This window comes from Trachurus japonicus, chromosome 8 (genome assembly GCF_045865225.1).
Source record: "Trachurus japonicus isolate A0001 chromosome 8, Traja_1.0".
Classification (NCBI taxonomy): domain Eukaryota; kingdom Metazoa; phylum Chordata; class Actinopteri; order Carangiformes; family Carangidae; genus Trachurus; species Trachurus japonicus.
In genome coordinates, this window is record NC_140914.1 from 13,529,163 (window position 1) to 13,549,331 (window position 20,169).

Here is a 20,169-nt window from a genome sequence, read left to right on the forward strand (position 1 = left end):
AAAATATGAAAATAGGAATCAAGTGTGAACCAAGTTGCTACAGTCAAACCAAAATGAAAACCTCAGACTCAAACCAAAGTCGTATTTTGGGTCTTTGCATGTGTAAAACAAAAGGCTGATAGCTGTAAAAAGTGAAACATTTAGTTTTAGTAGGTCGACTGTGGGCAGGCGGGCCAGATGTTGTAGTTGGAAATTCCTTCAGCCTTATTTATTACCATGATGGCAACAACACTTGGTATATCCTGTCCTCTTATTTTGGGGAGAAATAGAATTAATACATTATATCTTCTCCCACTTTGACTTGCAAACTAATCCAGATAGCATGGACAGCATTAAACAAACAGGCCTCGAGTTGCAGTGAGAGCACAGCTATTTGCTCACAGTGTTCGACAATCATCTGAGAAAACATGATTCAATTTGGAGCATACTGCCAGCCTAACTGGTAACAGACAACGCATAAATATTTCATTTTAAGTAACAGAGCAACGTGGATCTTTTTAAAAATTTACATATTTTAGTGTCAATAAGGGATAAGTGCTAAAATAAGGGATGTTTTGAAGCATATAGTGAGCGCACTGCTGAGCACATGTGACTATACCTCTTAACATAATATCCCTAGTCCAGTACAGTTCTGCAGTCGGAGAACGACATGGAAGAAAGAATCTGAAATGTCACAGGAGGAAGAGGAGGATGATGAAGAGCACCTAAGCAGGAGGCTTGTTATGGCACTGCTAGGATCTTCCCCCAGTCAACTCTCATCAGGCCAGCTGCCTCCTGTGCTCATTAGCACAGACTCTTAAGGAGCTCCTAAAGACTTTGTGAAAAATGAACGCTCATTTGAGAGGTCGTTAATTTGCACTGTTATGCAAATTAGGTGGCAATTAAGCGATAGATCAGAAGAGCAGTGCCCATTTATAACAAGTGAACAAGCATTATGACACAGTCAGATGGTGCCAGAGAGAGCCGAGGCTACATGGTTAGTCTGCACAAGTTCGATGTACCAGTTTAGTGAGGGGAAAAAATCTAATATGTATGGCTAGTCGGGATAACAATTTACCACTGCTGTTACAGGAAGATAGATATCCTTAACCGACTCTGCTAACATGCACAGACATAAATTAGTGCAGATATTACAAACTGATACTAAAGCAAAAACTAATCAAAATATAGCACTGATTTAAACTGGTCAACATTATTAGTACATCAGTGCATCGATCTAAGCTGATGAGGAGCATCACAAGCTTATGAGGAGTATAGGCTTCCCAGCGTCTATAATAACCTAATGCATACGGCTAATCTTAGGGTGGGCAGTGTTCCCCCCTCCCTCCACCAGCCCCTCGTGTCTCCATCTCTCCCCTGCTTTTATGACATGGTGTGAAATATACAAACATACTGTCGACAGACACTGTAGGACAGCGATGTGCAATACTGCGGAGGGGTGGAAGGCTCCCATCAATTGTAATTAATCCTTAATTAGTCAGGATTAGGAGCTAGGCTCCGACACACTCCCACCCCACCACCACTACCAAACTAATGCAATCCAGCTGAGACCACATTTACATATCTTTAATTAAAGAGACGCCAGTTTCCTTTAAGAGCAAAGCTTAAAAGCAGTGTGAGAAGCATACATGCTGGGGGGTGGGGGCGGGGTGAAGATGAAGAGGTAGGGGTCTGTCTTGTGGGGTGGGTGATCCTTGACCAATACTGATGGGTCACTCACAATTTTTGTTGCCATTTTCTGACAGGCTGAGAATCAGGGATCCAAAGTTTAAGTCATAAACACACAGTCAGACTATGGTGCCTTGACCATAACCCATGTATATGTGTGCCCACTTCCTCGTTACTGTGGATTTTATTGGCTACATTTTTATTCAAGTCAAGTTAGGTAAATCCACTGAATTTTCATTCTATTTTTTAGTTTCAATGTTTTTAACTATCAGCACTTAGGTTCAAACAAAATGTATAAAGCAATTGGGCAAATGCTAAATCAATGTATTGTTGTGAATGAGACAGAGATTAGTTTCCTGCATGCACATAAACCTCATCTGGTAATGTTTCACTCCATGTTCTCAGCTCCTCTTCCACTAAACCAACTTTTTTTGGCGTCAAAAGTGTAAACTGCGTGTGCCAAATTGGATCAGACCAAAAAAAAAAAAAAAATCTTACAGTGGGCGTTTGTCCTAATCCAACCATGCAATACAGTAACATAATCCATGCTGTTAATGCTCATTCACTACAAAAAACTTACACCAACTTGTACATTTCCACTCTGATCTCCCTGAAATACCAAAAGACAGCACAGTCAAATCCTTGTCCTTGTTGAATCTTGGCCAAAATCATATTGCTGTGATCTTAAAGGTGAACAATTCCACAGAGCTTTTCCCTCCTACGACACACTTCAGACAGCAGCTCCCTTTGTCAATATATAGAAGCCCAATTCCCACAGAAATAATCCCTCATGGGAATATCAGTTGGCCCACTCACCATTAGACCTTGGCTACACAACAACACTAGATTTTATTTCAAAACAGTGGTTTAAAACAAAAACCATTTGACCATGTATCGTTTTAGCTCCATAGTAAAAAACCACCCCTGTCCAAACCATTACACCTGAAAATGCAAACATATAGGAGCAATCACACACTAGGCATGTCAGAGATGGTGTAAACACAAAGCAGATCGTCTTCCCTGCAGTTGATTAGCTGCAGAAAATCCAACAAACGAAGAACAGCAACGGTTTCAGCTTCAATGTCCAAATGCAGAATTTCATTTAACTAAACAACAGCTCCTAGCAAAAACAACAAGGTCAGTAACACTTGTGTTTCATATGCATGTTTCTTCACCCCTCGTAGTCGAGGCTGATAACACATAATCAGGGAGCATTTGGCGGCGTTTACGTCAGTTTTCACCATTGTGCAGACTCTTTCAAAGTTTTTGAACTAAAAACAAGACAATACTATTTCTCAAAGTTTGGGTTTTTCGATGCCTGAAAACTCTGCAGTGTTGATCGGGAGGTGAAGATGTCGCAAGAGATGGGCTTTAAAACTAAAAATGTACTAGTGTAGACGTAGCCCAAGGCTGAAGGTTGGGGTACTCTGCCTCCCCACGTTGAGTTGGGGGTGGGGGTGGTGATCTGTCTGTCAGGGCCAGGGGTCTGTGTGATATTAGCAGTCTGCCAATCTGGCTTGGGGAATGGACACCGAGTAATTACTCCTGCTCTTACTGCCTCATCAATCTCCCTGTATTGCTCCTGCACCCCCCTCACACTATCTTTTTTCATTCTCTTCTGCAAAGGAGCAAGGAGGAGAAAAAACCGATTGAGTGGCAGGACACCACAAAACACAACACTGATTTCTAAAGAGCCAATGAGATAATCCCACACCACTAGATAGGGAGTGTAAATATAAAGCAGACTATTTAAAATATAAAAAATCAGGTGGATGGTGCATTCTCATTTTGACCCCGATAATAGTTAACTGAAACTAGATTTGGTCACTTCATATGGATCCAGGATAGCACTTCTGCCAAAAACTATTTTGTCTCATCTTGTTACTGCTTTTGGTTTGAAACGTACTGTATGCTTCCCCTCATAAAAATATAATAAAAGACTTCCCACAGGTTCCTAACAACTCATAAAATTTTATGGCTGTTCCAAATTGGCCTCTTTGAAAACTAATAATAATTAAGTTGCTTAAATGAGGCATGTGATTCACTAGACTCCATGTACTGTACTCTCGTCAAAGTTGGTGGAAAACAAACATCTAAATTAATCATGTGATGCTGAAAGGGGGTTTCCTAACAAAAAAACTGCATGCAACCAACAAATAACCTCCGGTGTGTGCCGTTTTGTTGTTAACTTTCACACATGGCCTTGAAAATAAGGAGGGAATAGAAATGAAAATGAGGTTTCTACAGATTAAAAAAGGTCAGGTGTTTATTCTGGCTGTGAATAAACACATGGCAACTGTGGGACTTTTAGCAGTTTTGCTTTGTTTTAGTGTTTTTACGACTACAAACATGCTGTAATTCAATTAACATGTAATTGGGGCCATTTGTTTGCTGAAATGGTTTTGGATTGCATAGAGATTAGATAAGTGCTGCGAACACCAGGAAGGTAATAATTTGATTAAGGGTCTTATGTGGTCTGCAAAAACATTACAACCCTAATAAGATGATTTTACATACATTGTTAAATAGTAGGTTACTGACTCTTTATGGCTTACAAGACTGGTAAAACATGAACCAGTTAGTGGGCTTATTAAATGCCAAGATGCTGCATGCTGGTTAAGAGATACGATTGTGTAACTCTGCCAACACAACAACCACATTCATAATAATTAATTTTGACGAAATGTTAAATATTCAGTTTCAAGTCCATTGTAAAACAATTGAGATGTTAACTCTGAATATATAAGTGGATTTAATAAATTGTGATGACAACATCAGTCTCAAGTGGACCTATTGGAGTCATTGATAAGTCATCTTAACTTAACAGGGGAAATTTTCTATTAAATGAAGTCAAGAGTGCCACTGAAAAAAAAAGAGACAAACCAAAGAGGGAGTTCATTGAGATGACTTAATCTTACCCTTCATTCATCATGTCAAAAGATTAATAGGATGTGATGATGAGTTGTCAGCTAGCTTTGCATTATACTAGCTAAGTGCTGCTGGCTCTGCTGGCAGGCATCAAATGTGAGATTTTGGACTTGTACGAGGTTTGGAAAATAAGAAATTCCATCGTTCCGTAGGTCGCTCTCACAGTCAAATTAAAAAAACATTACAGGGCTGATTCTAATTTTAAGTAAGTAATTAACTCGTGATTTGCAGTATCTGGCAATGTTTCTGCCCTTAAAAAAAAGAAAAAAGAAAAACTCAAAAATGCAGAGAGAGAGGAGAGTGGACTGAGGCCAAGGCAGACGGCAAATAACCAGTGCCCCAGACACATTGTTAGGACACTGGCATAACTGGGCACCTCACAGAGCAATCATCTGGCACAAGTTACCATCACACTGGCTTCAAGCCACCAGGATGTCCTTGTTGTTAAAACCCTCGCTGGTAATGCATGGGATATACGTACCATATGAATGTCAGTGTGCGGACACACACTTTCACATCATAGGTGCAGTGTCTGGCACGTTGACTTATTAATAAGAGGTGACACAGAGCCAGCCATTTCGGTCTTAGATAGGATGCTAGCCAGTTTGGCACAATTTCTACACAGCCAACTAGCAGCATTATCCCGCAGACTTGTTTATCAGACAGCTTATCAAGATGAGTGGCAAGTGTTGGGGTGTGGACTTGCCCAAGTGAGGGAGAGGAGGGAGATACTCCTAATAAACTTTGCTGTCTCTAAGCTAAAATATCGTCACTTTAATTCCAATTGAAAAAGAAAAACTATTTTTATTTCCATTTAAAACTAGTCCAAAAATAAACAACAGGGAACGTTCAGGCTTGAAAAAGAGGGATGTGAGCAAAGTGACAGAACAGAGTGAGTGACAGATTCACTGTCATGTGTAAAGCACAAGGAATGCATAAAAGTAAAAGAGAAATGCCTCGAACATGCCCAAACTAAATGAAAAACTTCTGAGAGTAACTGCAGTGGCTTGTGAGAGATTTTGGCATAAGCTGTCCCATTGCACCAAGAGCTATTTTTACAGCAAATACCCATGAGAGTGAGGGAGAACAGAACTGAGTTGAAGCAAAGCCACTGGCTCTCAACTTTGATCATTCCCCATATCTCTTCAAGTGCTTTAATTTTTTTTTTCCCAGAGTGTATCTTTAATAAAGTATTAATAAGAATCAAATTTCAAACAGATGGAGGTCATGTTTAATGTGAATGCTCGGGACAACACATGCACTGTTGTAAAAATGGGGGGTGTTTTGAGGTGGTAGTGGTGGTGGGAGCGGGGGGGTACTGGCATTTGCGCAGAACATTTCCTTTACAATGAAAACAATCTAACCAACTGCAGCACTCAGAGGAATTCACCTCCCATCCCCCACACCCCACCTCCCCCTCCTCCACCACCACCATTACATTACCATATCAAAGCCCCGAGTTCAGAGCAAGACTTCTCTTTCAAGAATGGGAGCGAGGCATAGGGAGGGAGGGGGAGAGGACAAGACCGAGGCAGCAGGAGTAGACCCAAGACCGAGTTTTCGCTTTTATCCCTGTTTGGTGTGTGTGCGTATTCGCGCAAAAAGAGAGACAGAGAGTGTGCATGTGGGTGTGCCGACACAAGTGCATGTTTGTTAGCGAAAGAATACTGCAGAAAATCTGTGGAGATACTAGAGGACTACTGATTGGATCTTCCACACGCTACACTGAAGAGAAGTCAATTCACATTCCAGAGGCACATAATGGGGCCTGCAGGGGGTCTGATGGCGTAGCAGAGAAATGCCAAAGCAGGTACACAGTGCAGTCAGGAGGGCACTGTGTGGCAGATGGCTGGCAGAGAACAGGAAAAGATCTCTATATATCTCATGGTGGGCATATTCTCCTCAACGGCAAATCTGTTGTTAACTTATCTCAATGCCTTGTCTGTTTTTCTGCTCAGCTTACTGTACAAGTACTCACAGACCCCATCTCTCTCTCTCGCTCTATCTCTACTTTGCTGGGAGACTAAATGTGAAAATCAAAGTGAATGGCATTAGGGTAAATAAGACCACTGGTTGCCTGGGAAACAGTGTACCCTGCCCCACTCACTCAAGCCTAGCCTTTACTTTTCTCCCATCACTGGAGAGCAATAATACATTATTGACAGAGGGCCACAACAGGCAGCAGTGCAGCATTTTCAAATCGTATTTGAACAAGAGAGGTTTGCTGTTAGAAGATACACAAGGAAAATGAAGGGGGGAAATCACACAAAAAGACAAGAACAGAGAGAGAGAGAGAGAGAGAGAGAGAAAGAGAGAGAGAGGCTGGCAGAGGGAGAGAATTCAGAAACCCACCCCATTCACACAACCATAACCATCAATCTGCCATCCATCCCAGTCTTCCTCCTTTGAACCCCACTAGAATCTGTCAGATAGCTGACTTGAATAGCTAACAAGATGAGAATGAACAGCGTGTTTACTTTGAATAATCTTTTGAATAATAGCAGGTTGGATATTTACATAGACAATAATTTCTATAGGATCAGTGTACATGAAAATTTGCGTGTCAAAACAAGAATGAAGATATTGTGCATGTATGAATTCTCAATGCACCATTACCATATGGTCTGGGGTGTAGCTGGTTTAACAATAGTAAAAGGAAGAATAGCTTTTTGTACTGAAAAAACATTGAAGTTCAATTGTAAAGCAGTTACCCTAGTGAAGCTTTTCATATCTGCCTGATGTAAACCAGATGAACCTTTTCCTTGGGCTCACATTTGATTGTTTAATCTAATAATTTGGACATGACAGGTTGAAATAGTGGTGCTTTTTTTATTCCCCTGCCTTTATATAGATAAATACTGCTGTAGAATTCAACCAACTGTAGGAGCCTGTTGATATAATGTGACATTAGTGTTGATCAGTTGAGAGGAAAACTGACCAGAATTATAATGCCGATGGAAAATGAAATTTGATAAATAAGGATGTGAACTCAACACGTGAAGAGTTGTCACGATGTTCTACTGCAAGTTCTACTGTCTGACTCGGGTTTCAAAGGCACCGCGCCACTAAGATTAGTTTCAGCTGGTCAGTGTGAGGTCTGGACACAAGTGGTCAAATTGTGTCAAATTTCTATAATTACTCAAGTCATAAACAAACACTAATACATCATTAGAATAATCCTGAACAATGCGGTAACACAACACATTAGGCTACTACAGAGACAATCAAAAAGGGAAGGCCAATGGGAGGACAACGAAAAAGTAACTTGGTGCCAAGGAAACTGGAGCAAAAAGCATACTATATCTCAACAGTAGGTTACAACCTAGGCAGACTGGAGAACACAAAGGGAAAAGAGTGAAGTAGAAACTCACCCGTCTTCTCTTTGATCTCACAGAGAACGCTGAAGAGGGCTGGCTTCATTCTGTGACAGTTCAGGGCATGCTTCCTGTAAGAGAGAAGAGGGAATAAGAGAGGGAGAGAGCGGGGAGGATTACGATAAACAGACCTCCATCTCAAGTCATTCCATGTCCTCTCCTATAAACAGGTAGTGGAGCTGTATGTATTATGCATACAGCTTTTCAAGAGTGTAGTGCAACACAGCAGAACAGAGCCATGTTGTTTAAAGGCATTTTCAATAGCCAAATGCCTTTGTCAGTGCATAAACATTCCTGATGCGTCAATCTGAACCAGCAAGAGTAATGTTGTCATTTGGATGCTTTGCGCTGTGGGACAGGTAATGATGCCAAACCTCAAGGTCATCATTACTGAGCACCAGATTCCAGAGTTAATACACAGTAATCTAATTTCTACCTCTTACAGAAAGACTCCTTCCATGAAAGTAGATGGTAAGTTGATAGAGAGGATTAGGATTAAGTTGCAATTTTAATTTAATCAGAGACATTCTCTTTATTGCCTAACAGGCTAATAGCAATTAAAGGAGAAAAGGCAAAACTTCTACCATTCAGTATAATCAAATCAGAACACCTAGGCAACAAAATGGCCTGCTAATACATATCCATGCACCCACACACACCCATACAACTTACATCTTATTAAAAATGGTAAGGCTGTTAATACTATAGCGATACCTCAACTCTAATACGACCCTAAATGACTTGACACTTCACTAATTACATAAGAGAGAGTGCATCGGTAGCTGGGGACATATAGAGCTACAGACTTAATTCTTTTTTTCTTACGTTAAAAAGACATGGAAGAAACACATAAATTGTAACAAAGCATGCTATACATTAAACTACCTGCTGTACCTCATAATGTTCCATTACTGTGGATCTGGTCAGAGATGAAGCTGTTTAACTCCAGAGCAATAATAGCAAACTATCGTTGACTTTAGTTTGTGGGGCTGCTGTAATATTGCATAATCTTATATAACTCTTTCCACGTTATCCAAATATTATTTTTCAGTGACTGGTCTAACAGACAAAGCATTTGGGTGTGTGTGTTGTATTGACACCTTCACAAATCAACAGACATCATTTAGAGCATCAACTTTTCGTTTCAGTAGCAACAACTTTGATGTGCAAAAAGAGTGCAACACAGATAAAGTTTGGGTGACAAACAAAAACAAAACCAGCATGAAGCCTCCTGTTCTGATGAGCATGAATCGGAAAAAAAGATGAAACAAGAAAAAAACCTGAAGATCTTCCTGATGTAAAGCATTTTCTTTTCCATAAAACATCACTGACAACACATTGAAAACAACCACAGATGAATATGATTCGGCTACACCTGACCTCAACACCAATTCCAGTTGTGAATGTCGATTGCAGTATTAATTAGGGGACTCCGGTAAACTAGCAAATTGGGCGCCTACTGCATTTGCCACGAACGGCTGGCTGCCTTTTTGGTGCTGTAAGATTATTGAAGCAGTAAGATGTAAAGAGTTATGTGTCTAGCATTACATGTGTCATTTTGTCCACCAATTCTGTCACTGCTGGATTTGAGTTGGGGGGAGGGCTGCCTTCAGCATGGAGGGTATGAGCAGGAGGGGGAGAAGGAGGTGCTCATGCGGTCCTGTACTGACCTGTGCTGGAAGTTGAGTGGCAGGCCACCCCCTGCCATGCCCCCCCCTGCTCTCCCTCCCTCTGTGGGGTCGTCTGATCCACCCCAATGCGCCGGCGAGTCCTCTGGCCAGCATCTGAACATATGGCGACAGGGTGAGAGGATGAGGGCGGATGGTGCGCAGGAAGTGTACTCTGCAACACCGAGTTCTTGCACTGCCCTGACCACTCCCCATCCCAACACACTGCCACCCTGCACGACAAGGGCGTCATGCTCACGTGTGATCCACCTCACACATTAATTTGAAGATCATGACCGAGAGAATGATTGATGTGCGTGTGACAAACCTGATCAGAGTTAAGTATGATGTTGATAAAAGACTATACAGTTTTAGTCATAGCAGCTACTATACATTTGCACACCCATTTATTTTACCTATTTAACAGGCATCATGTTGTCAGAAATCTGGTTATGTTTCGGCCTTTTATCTGAAGTTAACTTTAGAGACAAAATCGCCAACGGCCATGCAATTGCACTTAGTGCAAACCAGTCTTTCAGCTAATGATAATTACGTACTGTTGTACAGAGACTTGCTTTAATTGACGATATACATATTCTGCACAAGTCCGTACCGCACTATTTGTATGAAGTACCCTGATTTACAGAAGGCTACATTCTTGTAGTTATAAATCCTGCACACATTTAGCATGAAGACATGCTCTGCCATGGGAGTTTGGATCAATACAAGCATATAGCAAGGACACCTCTGGCACTTCCGAAGCAACCAGACCTTTAATTAGTTTTTCAGAATAGTCTGCTAACATCTAAAAATAGGACTGCTACATGATTTCCTGCATTATAATGTGGCCCTTTAAATCCAAATTATATGTAATTTATAGCATTTGAAGCATTTGATAAACAATAGTGCAACATTGTGTAAATGGCCTGTGCAAATCATACAATAAAGGGGAAAAAAGACTGAAAAAAGAAATAAATAAATAATGGACTACAAGAAATACTCAAAAACAAAAATATGCATTTGTCCATTAAGTAAGGCCTGATTAAGTTCTCAAACTTGAACTGAAGAAAATGTAATATCCCAGTGTTCATAGGCTGCTGGTATAGCATCATCCCTCCCCCTCACCACCATCTCATTAATAGAAACTCGATTTGCGGACAGCTGCACTCGCGTACACATTATAGGAGAATTGATTGCACCCAGCACACAATGAAAAGGATGAACACCAGGGAGGGAGGGAGTGAAAGAGGAGTGAATTAATTAAGAGAACCAGGTGGTCAAATGTTGGGTGGAAAATCACTAGCTAATGACACATCACACTGTGGCCACAGTCTTGCAGTGGACGGTTGTCTATTGTTGAAATACTGACGCTTCATCTGAAACTGACCTTATGCTCCTTGAGCCACATGGCAAATGAGTGCGAGTCAGTCTCACTGTGTAATGCATACACCCTGTAATAATGATTCGTGTATAAAAAAATAAAAAAAACACCTCAACACAAACAGTATGTGAAGAGCGATATGAATGAACTACTGCTGTCCTCACAACAGCACTGGGTTTATACGTGGGACAATTGAGTAATCCTTACCCTTACCTTAATTTATCCACTCATTTGCATTTCAATGACTGATGTTATCGACACTCGTTTGATGCAAACGGGCACATCAGATACATGTTGTTATAATTAAGCAAACCTAATATGGCATAGTCTAATTAGTTATATGTGAGAGGACATGACCAGAAAACCTAATTTCACTAAGTGATAAATAACTAGCAAAATACGAATCATCTTAAAAGCATTTTTTATCCTATATATATGTTGTTGACATACATCCTATTTAATGTAGTATTTTTGCATTAAAAGGAAACTTTATATTGCACTGTGGTCAGAAACTGTCTTGAAATACAGTATATCCGTTTTCTTTATGCAGGGGTTAATGAAACTGTTTTGTCAAACCAACACCAGCTAATGCTATAGTATTGAGAAAGTGGTTTTTATGAATTTAACACGGCTTACATGGCCGTATACTCGATGGGTGAGTTAAAACTTTTTTTTTAATGTGACACCTCATTGATAACCAAATTAAGACTTGGGGTGTAGTAGCATTTCAACCAAAGGGACATTAGTTTGTAATGGGGCACAGTTGGAATTAACAAAGAAAGTACACCAGCACTGTAATGTTGGTGTACAAGTTGTTTCATAATAACTAAAAAATGTAACGTTATTTGCTTTTTTTTTTACAAACAAATTACAACGTAACGTTAAGTTGCATTAATGTTGCAATAATTACGCATTACCTTACGTGTAGTTTTCATAAAAAACACAGGAGCCCTAAAGCCAAAAGTAAAGACACATACAGCGCACTTTAGCTTAGCAATCGTGTGTGTGTGCGAGTGGAAAATGGCTCTTCGCCTGTCTTACCTGGCCTGTGCTTCGTCCAGGCTTTCGTCGGTGATGGCCATTATTTGCTGTAGGATATCCCCTATGTCTTGTTGAGGCTGACCGAGGGACTGCTGTTTCCTGACCGAGTCTGGGTCGACATCGGCTTGTTGTAGTCCACCGAGTCCGGTGAGACCCGTCATCATCCTGGTCTGGTCATCCATACTTTCAAAGAAAACTCGCCGTTTTCCCCTCAGTCAGTCGAAGAATACACACACAAATAGCTAGCCTGTTAGCTAGCCAGCAAAGTATTTTCTACGACAAATCATACAACGCTTCTTACCGTGCCCGACAGCGACGATTGGCTAAGTAGTTAAAAAAAAACGTTTGTTGTCATAAAAACAAATCGCACGAACTGGCTTTTGTTTGTTTTTTTTTACATTTGTTTGTGTTTTTTTTCCCTCCTCAAGTCAATAAACGCGGCCAGGCTAACGTTAGCTAACCAACCACCGTGTGAGGAGGAGCAGCAGCAGCTAGGTTTAGTAGCCGTAGCCCAGCAGAAAAGCAGCAGGGACACACATGCACAGACTGTGTGAGCTTGCCAACAGCGCCTCGCACATTTTCGAGAGGAAAAAAAATGTAAAAAACGGTGGAGAAAAAAATACACCAGCGGCCGAGCACTCTTGTGTTTAAATAAAATGCACCGATTCATGCATTTAAAAAAAAAAACTAAGAAAGAAATAAGGTGGAATATAGCCTTATAGCGACGACGCTTTCGGATCGTCTCGCTCCCCAATCAGAAACCTCCTACCAAAACAGAAAAACGGTGGTTTGCCATTGTTGTTGATGTCGCGCGAGTATGTGGGATGTTCTTCTGGGCTGCGCGAGCGCTGTGCGTAGAGTTGACCATTGAACTCATAGCACCACGGAGAGCGTGAGCTTTGCGGGTGGGTTGTCCACTCCTACTATAGAGGAAAAACACGACTGTTAATGGAGATGCATTTACATATTAGCTGCCTGGTGGTGTAATGGTGGAAACGATATAGGCCCAGCACAGCAGCACAAGGTGTTATTTTCTTAACACTCCTCTCTCTGGATACTGACTGTAATAGCCCACTCCTCCAGGGGGATAAGACTCCTTGTGCACGGCCTTTAGAAATGTATAGCCTCTTACGTCATCAGTATTGTTTCTCCTATTATAATGGGGGGAAGCTATTTTTTGTCATTAATCTACGATTGGATCACGTGAGTGATATGGTTGCTTTTCTAAACAAAAGCCTTGAGGGGATGTTTGTTCACGTTCAAAGAGCTGTGCACTGAAATCAGTAAACATTAGTAAATATTAATTAGTTAATAATAATCAAGTGGTCTGAGGTTTTGCTATTGCACATGTTTTGAATACTTGTTTGAGTTTATTTCTAAAACAACCCCAGTTACTTGTCCTTCCTCATGCCTAAGTATGTTGAAGAAAAGGGGGAGTATCTAAGCCAAGTTAGTCTCTTCCAGTTAGGTATCATTTCATAACTTGTGCCTTCAAGTCAAAGAACTAATCTCCTTCTGTGCTGGCACATTTTGGCAATATAAGGAGAAATAGTCAATCTCAAAGCAGAACAGTCCTATGTAAGGAGAATCATTCTGTCCTAAACCCCTGATGAATGAAACATCCCATCAATTTTCAGTATGAAAATGTTGACAGCACAGATTGAAAACAAGTGTCCTTGTTTTTTGCAAACTGGGCAATTCTGCTGTAGTTTATCACTCAGATCAGAGAGACAGCTTTCCAAGACGAATGGCTGGCTGAATGGATGTGGAGGAGAGCTGCAGCCAGCCTTGCTGTACTGAGAAGAGATGATGGGTGTGCATGAGGGAGTAGGACCAAACTGGCAGTGGTTTATGCTGACTCTCCACACATCCATCTACTACAATCTGTAGCTAATCAATCTAAAGTTAGAGACAACAAGAATAGAGCATACACTAAACCTAAAACAGTAATTGCTCTTTGCATGAACATATAGTACAATTCGCAATCCAGGTTATCTTGCTTGTTTTCACCAAGCAGTGGATTTTAAAAAGTTGTCCCCACCACATCCAAGCCTCAAATCTTTAAAACATAAGGGTTGAAATAGAAAAAGAAAATACTTACATATACATCTGGAAACTCTCCCTTTCTTTCCCTCCCTCTTTCTCTTTCTAATAATAATCTACAAACAAGGAACACAGGAAATCTGGTCACACCCAGGCACCTTTATCCGAATATGCATTGCATTCAGATTAAAGACTTAAAACAACTTCTAACACACCCATTGACTAGGGTCATTGAGGTTGTTAAAACACTTTATGATGCAATTTTAAGTGAGTAGCTGCAGGGGTTACTATCTTACCCTAAAGTCAGCGTCTATCACTGTCAAAAGACATCTTCCTTGAAAGTAAAAAGACTATGTCAGTGGCTTTGTAAACTTATTCGTTTTATTGTTGGTGATTCATTTAAGGATCATTTCTGTGAAACCTCTATTCATTTGGATGCTAAAGCTGCCCTCCTCTCACCCCACAAGCATCAAGCCTCATTTTCATCTAAATAAGAATCGATCTCTCCTGCTGTGCACCATCCTCCCTTGCTCACAACTCTCACGGCCACAACCCCACTTGTCTTCTCTTTGCTTGTCTCTGTGCTCTCTAGTCGCTCCCTTGAATACAACAAGGAAAATTCACCATACTCCATGTTGGAGATCATAACTGCAGAGCACAGAAAGCCATTCACTCTTATTTATCGTTGGCAATGGATGAAGAGAATTTTTATTTCCACTGCAATCATCAGTGAGACAAATTAATTATGAGCATTAATGAGTGAATTGGTCCAGGAGATAAGAGTGATAGTGAACAAAGCTTTGACTGACTGGTACAATGTCAAAGCTTCGTTCTGCATCAGTGACCCAGCCAAACGCAAGAGATGGGGGTGAGTCACTGTGGGGGAGGGGCCTCCTCCTGAATGGTCAGGGGACACAGATGAAGTGAAATAGATGCGGCACCAAAAAGAGCGTAAATGTGACTGAGAATGAACATGTAAAAGGACTAAACACAAGCTAAAGACTGTATGTAAACAGCACAGCAGAATATTATAAATTCAAACTCTTGTTTTTCCCACAGCATCATAATCTTCACAATGTTTTCCAGATGTACATGTACAAGTAATTTCCATATGAAACCCAGCATATTTCTGAATATATTCAATTGAATATTTCATAAAATCACACAGCATATAGTCTTTTAATAATGACTTTTGGTCTTTTTTTTCTTTTCTTTTTTTTTAAGTCGTAGTGATCTCACTGCTTAACAATGTCACTTCAAGTGCATCCCAAATCTTAAAAATGAAAACAGCACACATTGAGTTATGGTATCTGATCCAGTCATCATATTTGAATATTCATTTTTATTGAACAGGTTTTTAGTTCCAAGAAGTAAGGAATTTCTTACTCATTCTCCATTTGATGGCAAATGACCAAAAATCTTGTTTTACTGTAAGTTGCCAAAGTTATACAGTTAGTCCTTTAATTTCGAACAGCTGGTAGTCTACTCTTAACAATTTGAGGCTTTACTGGTAAGAACGCACTTAATTCAGGCTTTGCAGAAGAATATGCTCTAGCCATTCACCAAGCTTGTCACAGTTTTGGAAAGCCAGCCACTGCCACCTGCTGGTCAAGCACATGTACTACCCAAACTCCCTCTAATCACTAGATTTTACACAGAAAACATCAAATTAGTTTCCATAAAAAGTTAGTTTAGTTCATTTTGTATTTTTTAAAAACTGCAAAGACATGGCAAAGACACTATGTTCGTATAACAGTACATTTGCCAGAGAATGCACATTTAAGCTCTTATAAAAGTCAAGAACCATTGTCTGACAGGATTGACAGCTTGCCTTCTGAAATGGGGACTATGTGGTTGCAGAGGATAAAGGCACTGCCATAAGGTTCCTGATAGGGTCAGGTGAAAGATCCTGGAATCCCGCCTCAGCCGCTAGGAAGTAGAAAGGAAGAAAAAAAATAAGGTTAGATGTTTATTTGCAAGATGATTGTTTTAAGAAACCAAAATTATTCCACATAAAAGACAAAAAACAAATAAAATTCCTACCCAAGCGGCTACTGGTCTCTTTCACAAACAACTGTGATTGTTCCTTGATGGACAGAAGCTCTCTTACCATCTTACACTGTGTGTCCATCTGCAGATTTAAAGAAGGAAAAACTTCATGTCAGATGATAAAACAGTAAACATGTTCACCATTTTTTCACCATGTCAGAGTCTTTCATATTTTAGCGATAGCAGTCTGCATGCAATTATTATGTCTCTAAACCTTAACTGAAGTATGTAAGTGTATTAGTGACTTTTTTCAACTCAGTTCAACTTAGCATTGTATTGCTATTTTTGTTTATCTTCAGTAGTAATGAAGAATTTCATTTCAAACGTACAATCATTTCGATGGTGTGAAGCATCGGCTGTTGTCTACGGAGGAGAGCATGGTAGTCAGGTTTCTTCTGTATGAAAAGATGCTGTGAGGACTGGGACACACATGCAGTGTCTAAGGATACACCTTTCTCCTGGCCATGCCCCAGTTTTCTGAAACAAATTGATGACAGATTAGTGACGCAAAACTGACAAGACAACACTGACACACCAACACAGCATTGATACAAAATGTTCCTCACTTTTCCAGTTCCTCTGCTTTACTCCGGTGTTTGTTCAACAGTGCCTCCCATGATTCACTTTCCGCCTGGAGCCTAAAAGATGCCACAAGACAGTTAGATTCTCATGTGATAGAGAACATAGATGATGAATTTATGTTTTGAATGCTTTTGAACAACATGCCTGCTGATTGCTTTCTGGACTTTTTCCATGGCTTTCTGCAATGTAGGATCACACGGACTGAAAGCATATAACAAAGGTATAAATACGGTGTAACTGTAGGTAAAAATAAACAAACAAGCAACACCAACAAAAAAAATCAATAAGAGTAAAAGAGAGGTAAAATAAAAGCTACCGTGCAGCATTAGCAGGAGGTTGATGTCTCTGTGATTCGCTGTGTAAGCTTTTGGCCAGATGACTCCACTCTTTCTGCATGTGCTCAACTGTCCAATGGAAAGAACAGATGATTGACAAAAAATAATTCAAACTGTAAAATATATATGAAAATTTTCATAAAATATGCAACTTAAAAAATTAAGCAACTCAAAGACTGACCTTGTTTTTGAAAACACTCCATTGAGGAGTTTGGCACTGATTGAAGCGAATTTTGAGTTCTTTCAATTGCCAGCTAGAGACAAATTACAGTGACAAGACCATTAGAAATTTTAGTTGTTTAATTAAAATTAACTGTATGCACCTCTAACCCCTACAATGTTAGCAGAAGATAGCAAAAATATCTTGCAACTGAATAATTTGGGTGTTCATAATGTTTTAGTATTTTCTACTGAACAACAACTTTTTTATCATTATTATTATTATTATTAACATAATAACCATGAGATTAAAAGTAACAGCTCGCATATTGTTTCCCCCACTTTTTAGCAACTGCATCTGTCAAAAAAAATGTACTAGTGTACTTATTACTGCACACCAACCTTCATTGAAGCCTCCATCAGTTTTTCCAGCCTCTCTTGTGGTGACAAGGATGTACTTATGCTCCTGCACAAAACTGTAGTAAACACAAATAAATATTGTTATCAAATAACGACAAATGAATAGCTCATGATCATCTTTACTAATCACAAGGGAGGAGAGACAGACATCTCACCCTGGTAAGGGTTGGGAAGGGCAGGGAGAGAGCGTCGGGTAATGGTGGCTCTCCTCCAGGATTTCCTCCGTGGAGTGGGGCTGACGGATACACCTGGAGGATCCTCCGTGGTGTTTTCCATTTGCATATCTTGTTTGTCTGTCACTAAATTTCCTTCTCCTGAATCCGGCGTCTGTATGGTGGGTGATAGGGAGTCGGTGCGGGGAGATTTGTGTGGCGGAGCTGTGCTTGGGGATGGGGAGGATGAACGTCTTTTCGAGGACCGTGTTAAAGAGTTGTCCTCCTTAGTGCACAGGTTCTGGATTAAGAAGAATAAAGTAAGGTTAGCAGTGAAACTCTGTAGCATCATTAGCTATGACAGGGTCAGCCCTATGTTCTCTCATTTCTAAGACATTTTTTTTCACTGAAAATTTTGAAAATTAGGCCCTATGTTCCCTCAGGTTTATGTTGCCTCATTTCTAAGATTTTTCTTATTTCTAAGAATTTTCTCAAAATGAAACTCTAAGTCAAGTCATTTTTATTTTAAAGGGATGATTAGGAGTAATTTCAACCTAGGGTCCTTTGCACCATGACCTACAAACTTTCTAATGCTTTGTTTACTACTACTAACACTATTTGTACTACTGTAGAAGTTTGTTGTCTAAATTGCACTAACTCATGGAGGTGAGTTTAATTTCGGTATAAGGGTTCGTCACTCAACCCTATGTTGGAGTAGCGGTGTTGGAAGGGGTCGGTCAGCCCTATTTTCACAGGGCCCTATGTTCCCAGATTCAGCTAAAAGCTACATTATGTAGTCAACTGCTACTGGATAATAGGTTTGGTGTAATTGACTACCAAATTGGGAGAAATGGGGATAAAATCTGATGCAAATTGATCATAAAGGAAATGTGGGAACATATGGCCTAATTTTGGAAAGAAAGAAAAAAACCTTAGAAATGAGGGAACATAGGGCTGTGGCAACATAGGGCTGAGGGAACAAAAGGCTGTGGGAACATAGGGTTGAGGGAACATAGGCACGGTCCTTATGACAGTAGTATTAGCGGAGGTTGTTCAATGGCTAACTAAGTTACTATCGGAAATCTCAGTAAAACCTCTCACCTCGTTGTGGTTTTCAGTAACAACGACACTTCCGCAACTGCAAGAACATTTTAAATTGACAAACAAACGTTACAGGTACAGAAAATCAACAAAGAAAACACACTGAGAAAATCAAGTTAGGGTAACGTTAGTGTTTTGCGGACACGTTAGTTGAGTTGCTAACGTTACAAAAAAGAAACAACAAAACACAGACGGAGGAAATGATTTGGTCGAAAATGCTTTACGTGTTTCAATATATCACAAATGTTCCGCGTGAAATGACACAGCGGTTCAAGTGTGTAAAAAACAAACAAGATACAAACCTTTCTTGTTGTTCGGCTTCTGAATGTTTTTCCGCCATTTTTCTTTCAAATAGTTCTTTCCTCGCAGCGCGCGCCCAACAAACCAAACCTCTCTCTAAGCACCATGGGAAATGTAGTGCGATTGTAACACAGGGAGGGAAGAAAAGAGCTAACCAAAACCAGACCAAAAACGTATAGCACCGCTTTTCAGGGGGGAATCACACATTCACTGTCATGATGGTTTTTATTTTTATTTTTCAGTTTTCTTGTATTTTTAACATTTCAGTCAGAACACACCTCCTGATCTGCACAGTTAGGCTTTGGCCCCAAGCATTCCCCAAACATCTTAATCTGTTCATCTATTATGCCAGGGGTGTTGCGTTTCCAGACAGTCAAATAAGCTTGAACAGCCATATGTTTGACCCAAGCTCCTCTTTCTTAGCACCAAATAAAGTTGTATTATTGTTATCATTTTCAGTTCAGAGATTCGTTGATCTTTGGGGAAAAAAATAGGCTGATTGACGCATTTAACAAGGCTCAAATATAAACTGAGCATTTGCACCTTAATGACAAGAGAAACAATGGATGAATCCTTCATAGTAAGACAGGTTAAGCTGTCAGTTAATTCTTATTGCTCCATCTAAACAATAAATACAGATTATATTACATAAATCACTGAATATATTGGGAAACAAAAAAAATCACCATGCTCCATGTTTTTGTCTGTAATCTAAAAGTCTAAAATGTTGTCTAGAATAGCAGTCCCAACTAATTGTGGTGAGAGGCTAAAGCCAATTTCTAAGGAAACTCACAGCCTCTTGACAGTACATATGATATCCTTTTGAAGATCCTGAATTTCATCCTTGCTTTGTAAACTAAAGATTGTGTTCACAAATCATTCAGATTTCAAGGCCCTTTAACATTGCTACAGTTCTTGAATGCTTGATACTGTTTTTTTTATTTACAATTGAAGTGATCTAGATCTTTC

At 40.0% G+C, this 20,169-nt stretch overlaps 2 protein-coding genes across 5 annotated transcripts in view; both read right to left on the minus strand.

Moving 5' to 3' along the window:
- The window catches only part of pbx4 (pre-B-cell leukemia transcription factor 4), a 28,712-nt gene extending 15,524 nt beyond the window's left edge, over window positions 1–13,188 (minus strand). The window contains exons 1-3 of one of the 4 annotated variants that reach the window (XM_085783980.1): window positions 12,060–13,188; window positions 9,641–9,754; window positions 7,968–8,041 (exon numbers count right to left, since the gene is read on the minus strand). In XM_085783980.1, coding sequence (XP_085640106.1) covers window positions 7,968–8,041; window positions 9,641–9,754; window positions 12,060–12,241 — 370 coding nt within the window. In that variant the 5' untranslated portion in view covers window positions 12,242–13,188. The remainder of the gene's footprint in view (window positions 1–7,967; window positions 8,042–9,640; window positions 9,755–12,059) is intronic. The other 3 variants (XM_085783978.1, XM_085783981.1, XM_085783979.1) reach the window with 3 other exon arrangements.
- Window positions 13,189–14,887: 1,699 nt separating this feature from the next.
- Window positions 14,888–19,255, minus strand: dsn1 (DSN1 component of MIS12 kinetochore complex). Its single transcript, XM_085783983.1, has 11 exons — window positions 19,203–19,255; window positions 18,901–18,937; window positions 17,803–18,082; window positions 17,630–17,703; window positions 17,250–17,322; window positions 17,050–17,137; window positions 16,878–16,934; window positions 16,718–16,789; window positions 16,481–16,628; window positions 16,146–16,233; window positions 14,888–16,031 (listed from the first exon to the last, which is right to left on the minus strand). The coding sequence occupies exons 1-11, from the start codon at window positions 19,238–19,240 to the stop codon at window positions 15,949–15,951; spliced, it is 1,038 nt and encodes a 345-aa protein (XP_085640109.1). The 5' UTR covers window positions 19,241–19,255; the 3' UTR covers window positions 14,888–15,948.
- Between the last annotated feature and the right edge of the window lie 914 nt (window positions 19,256–20,169).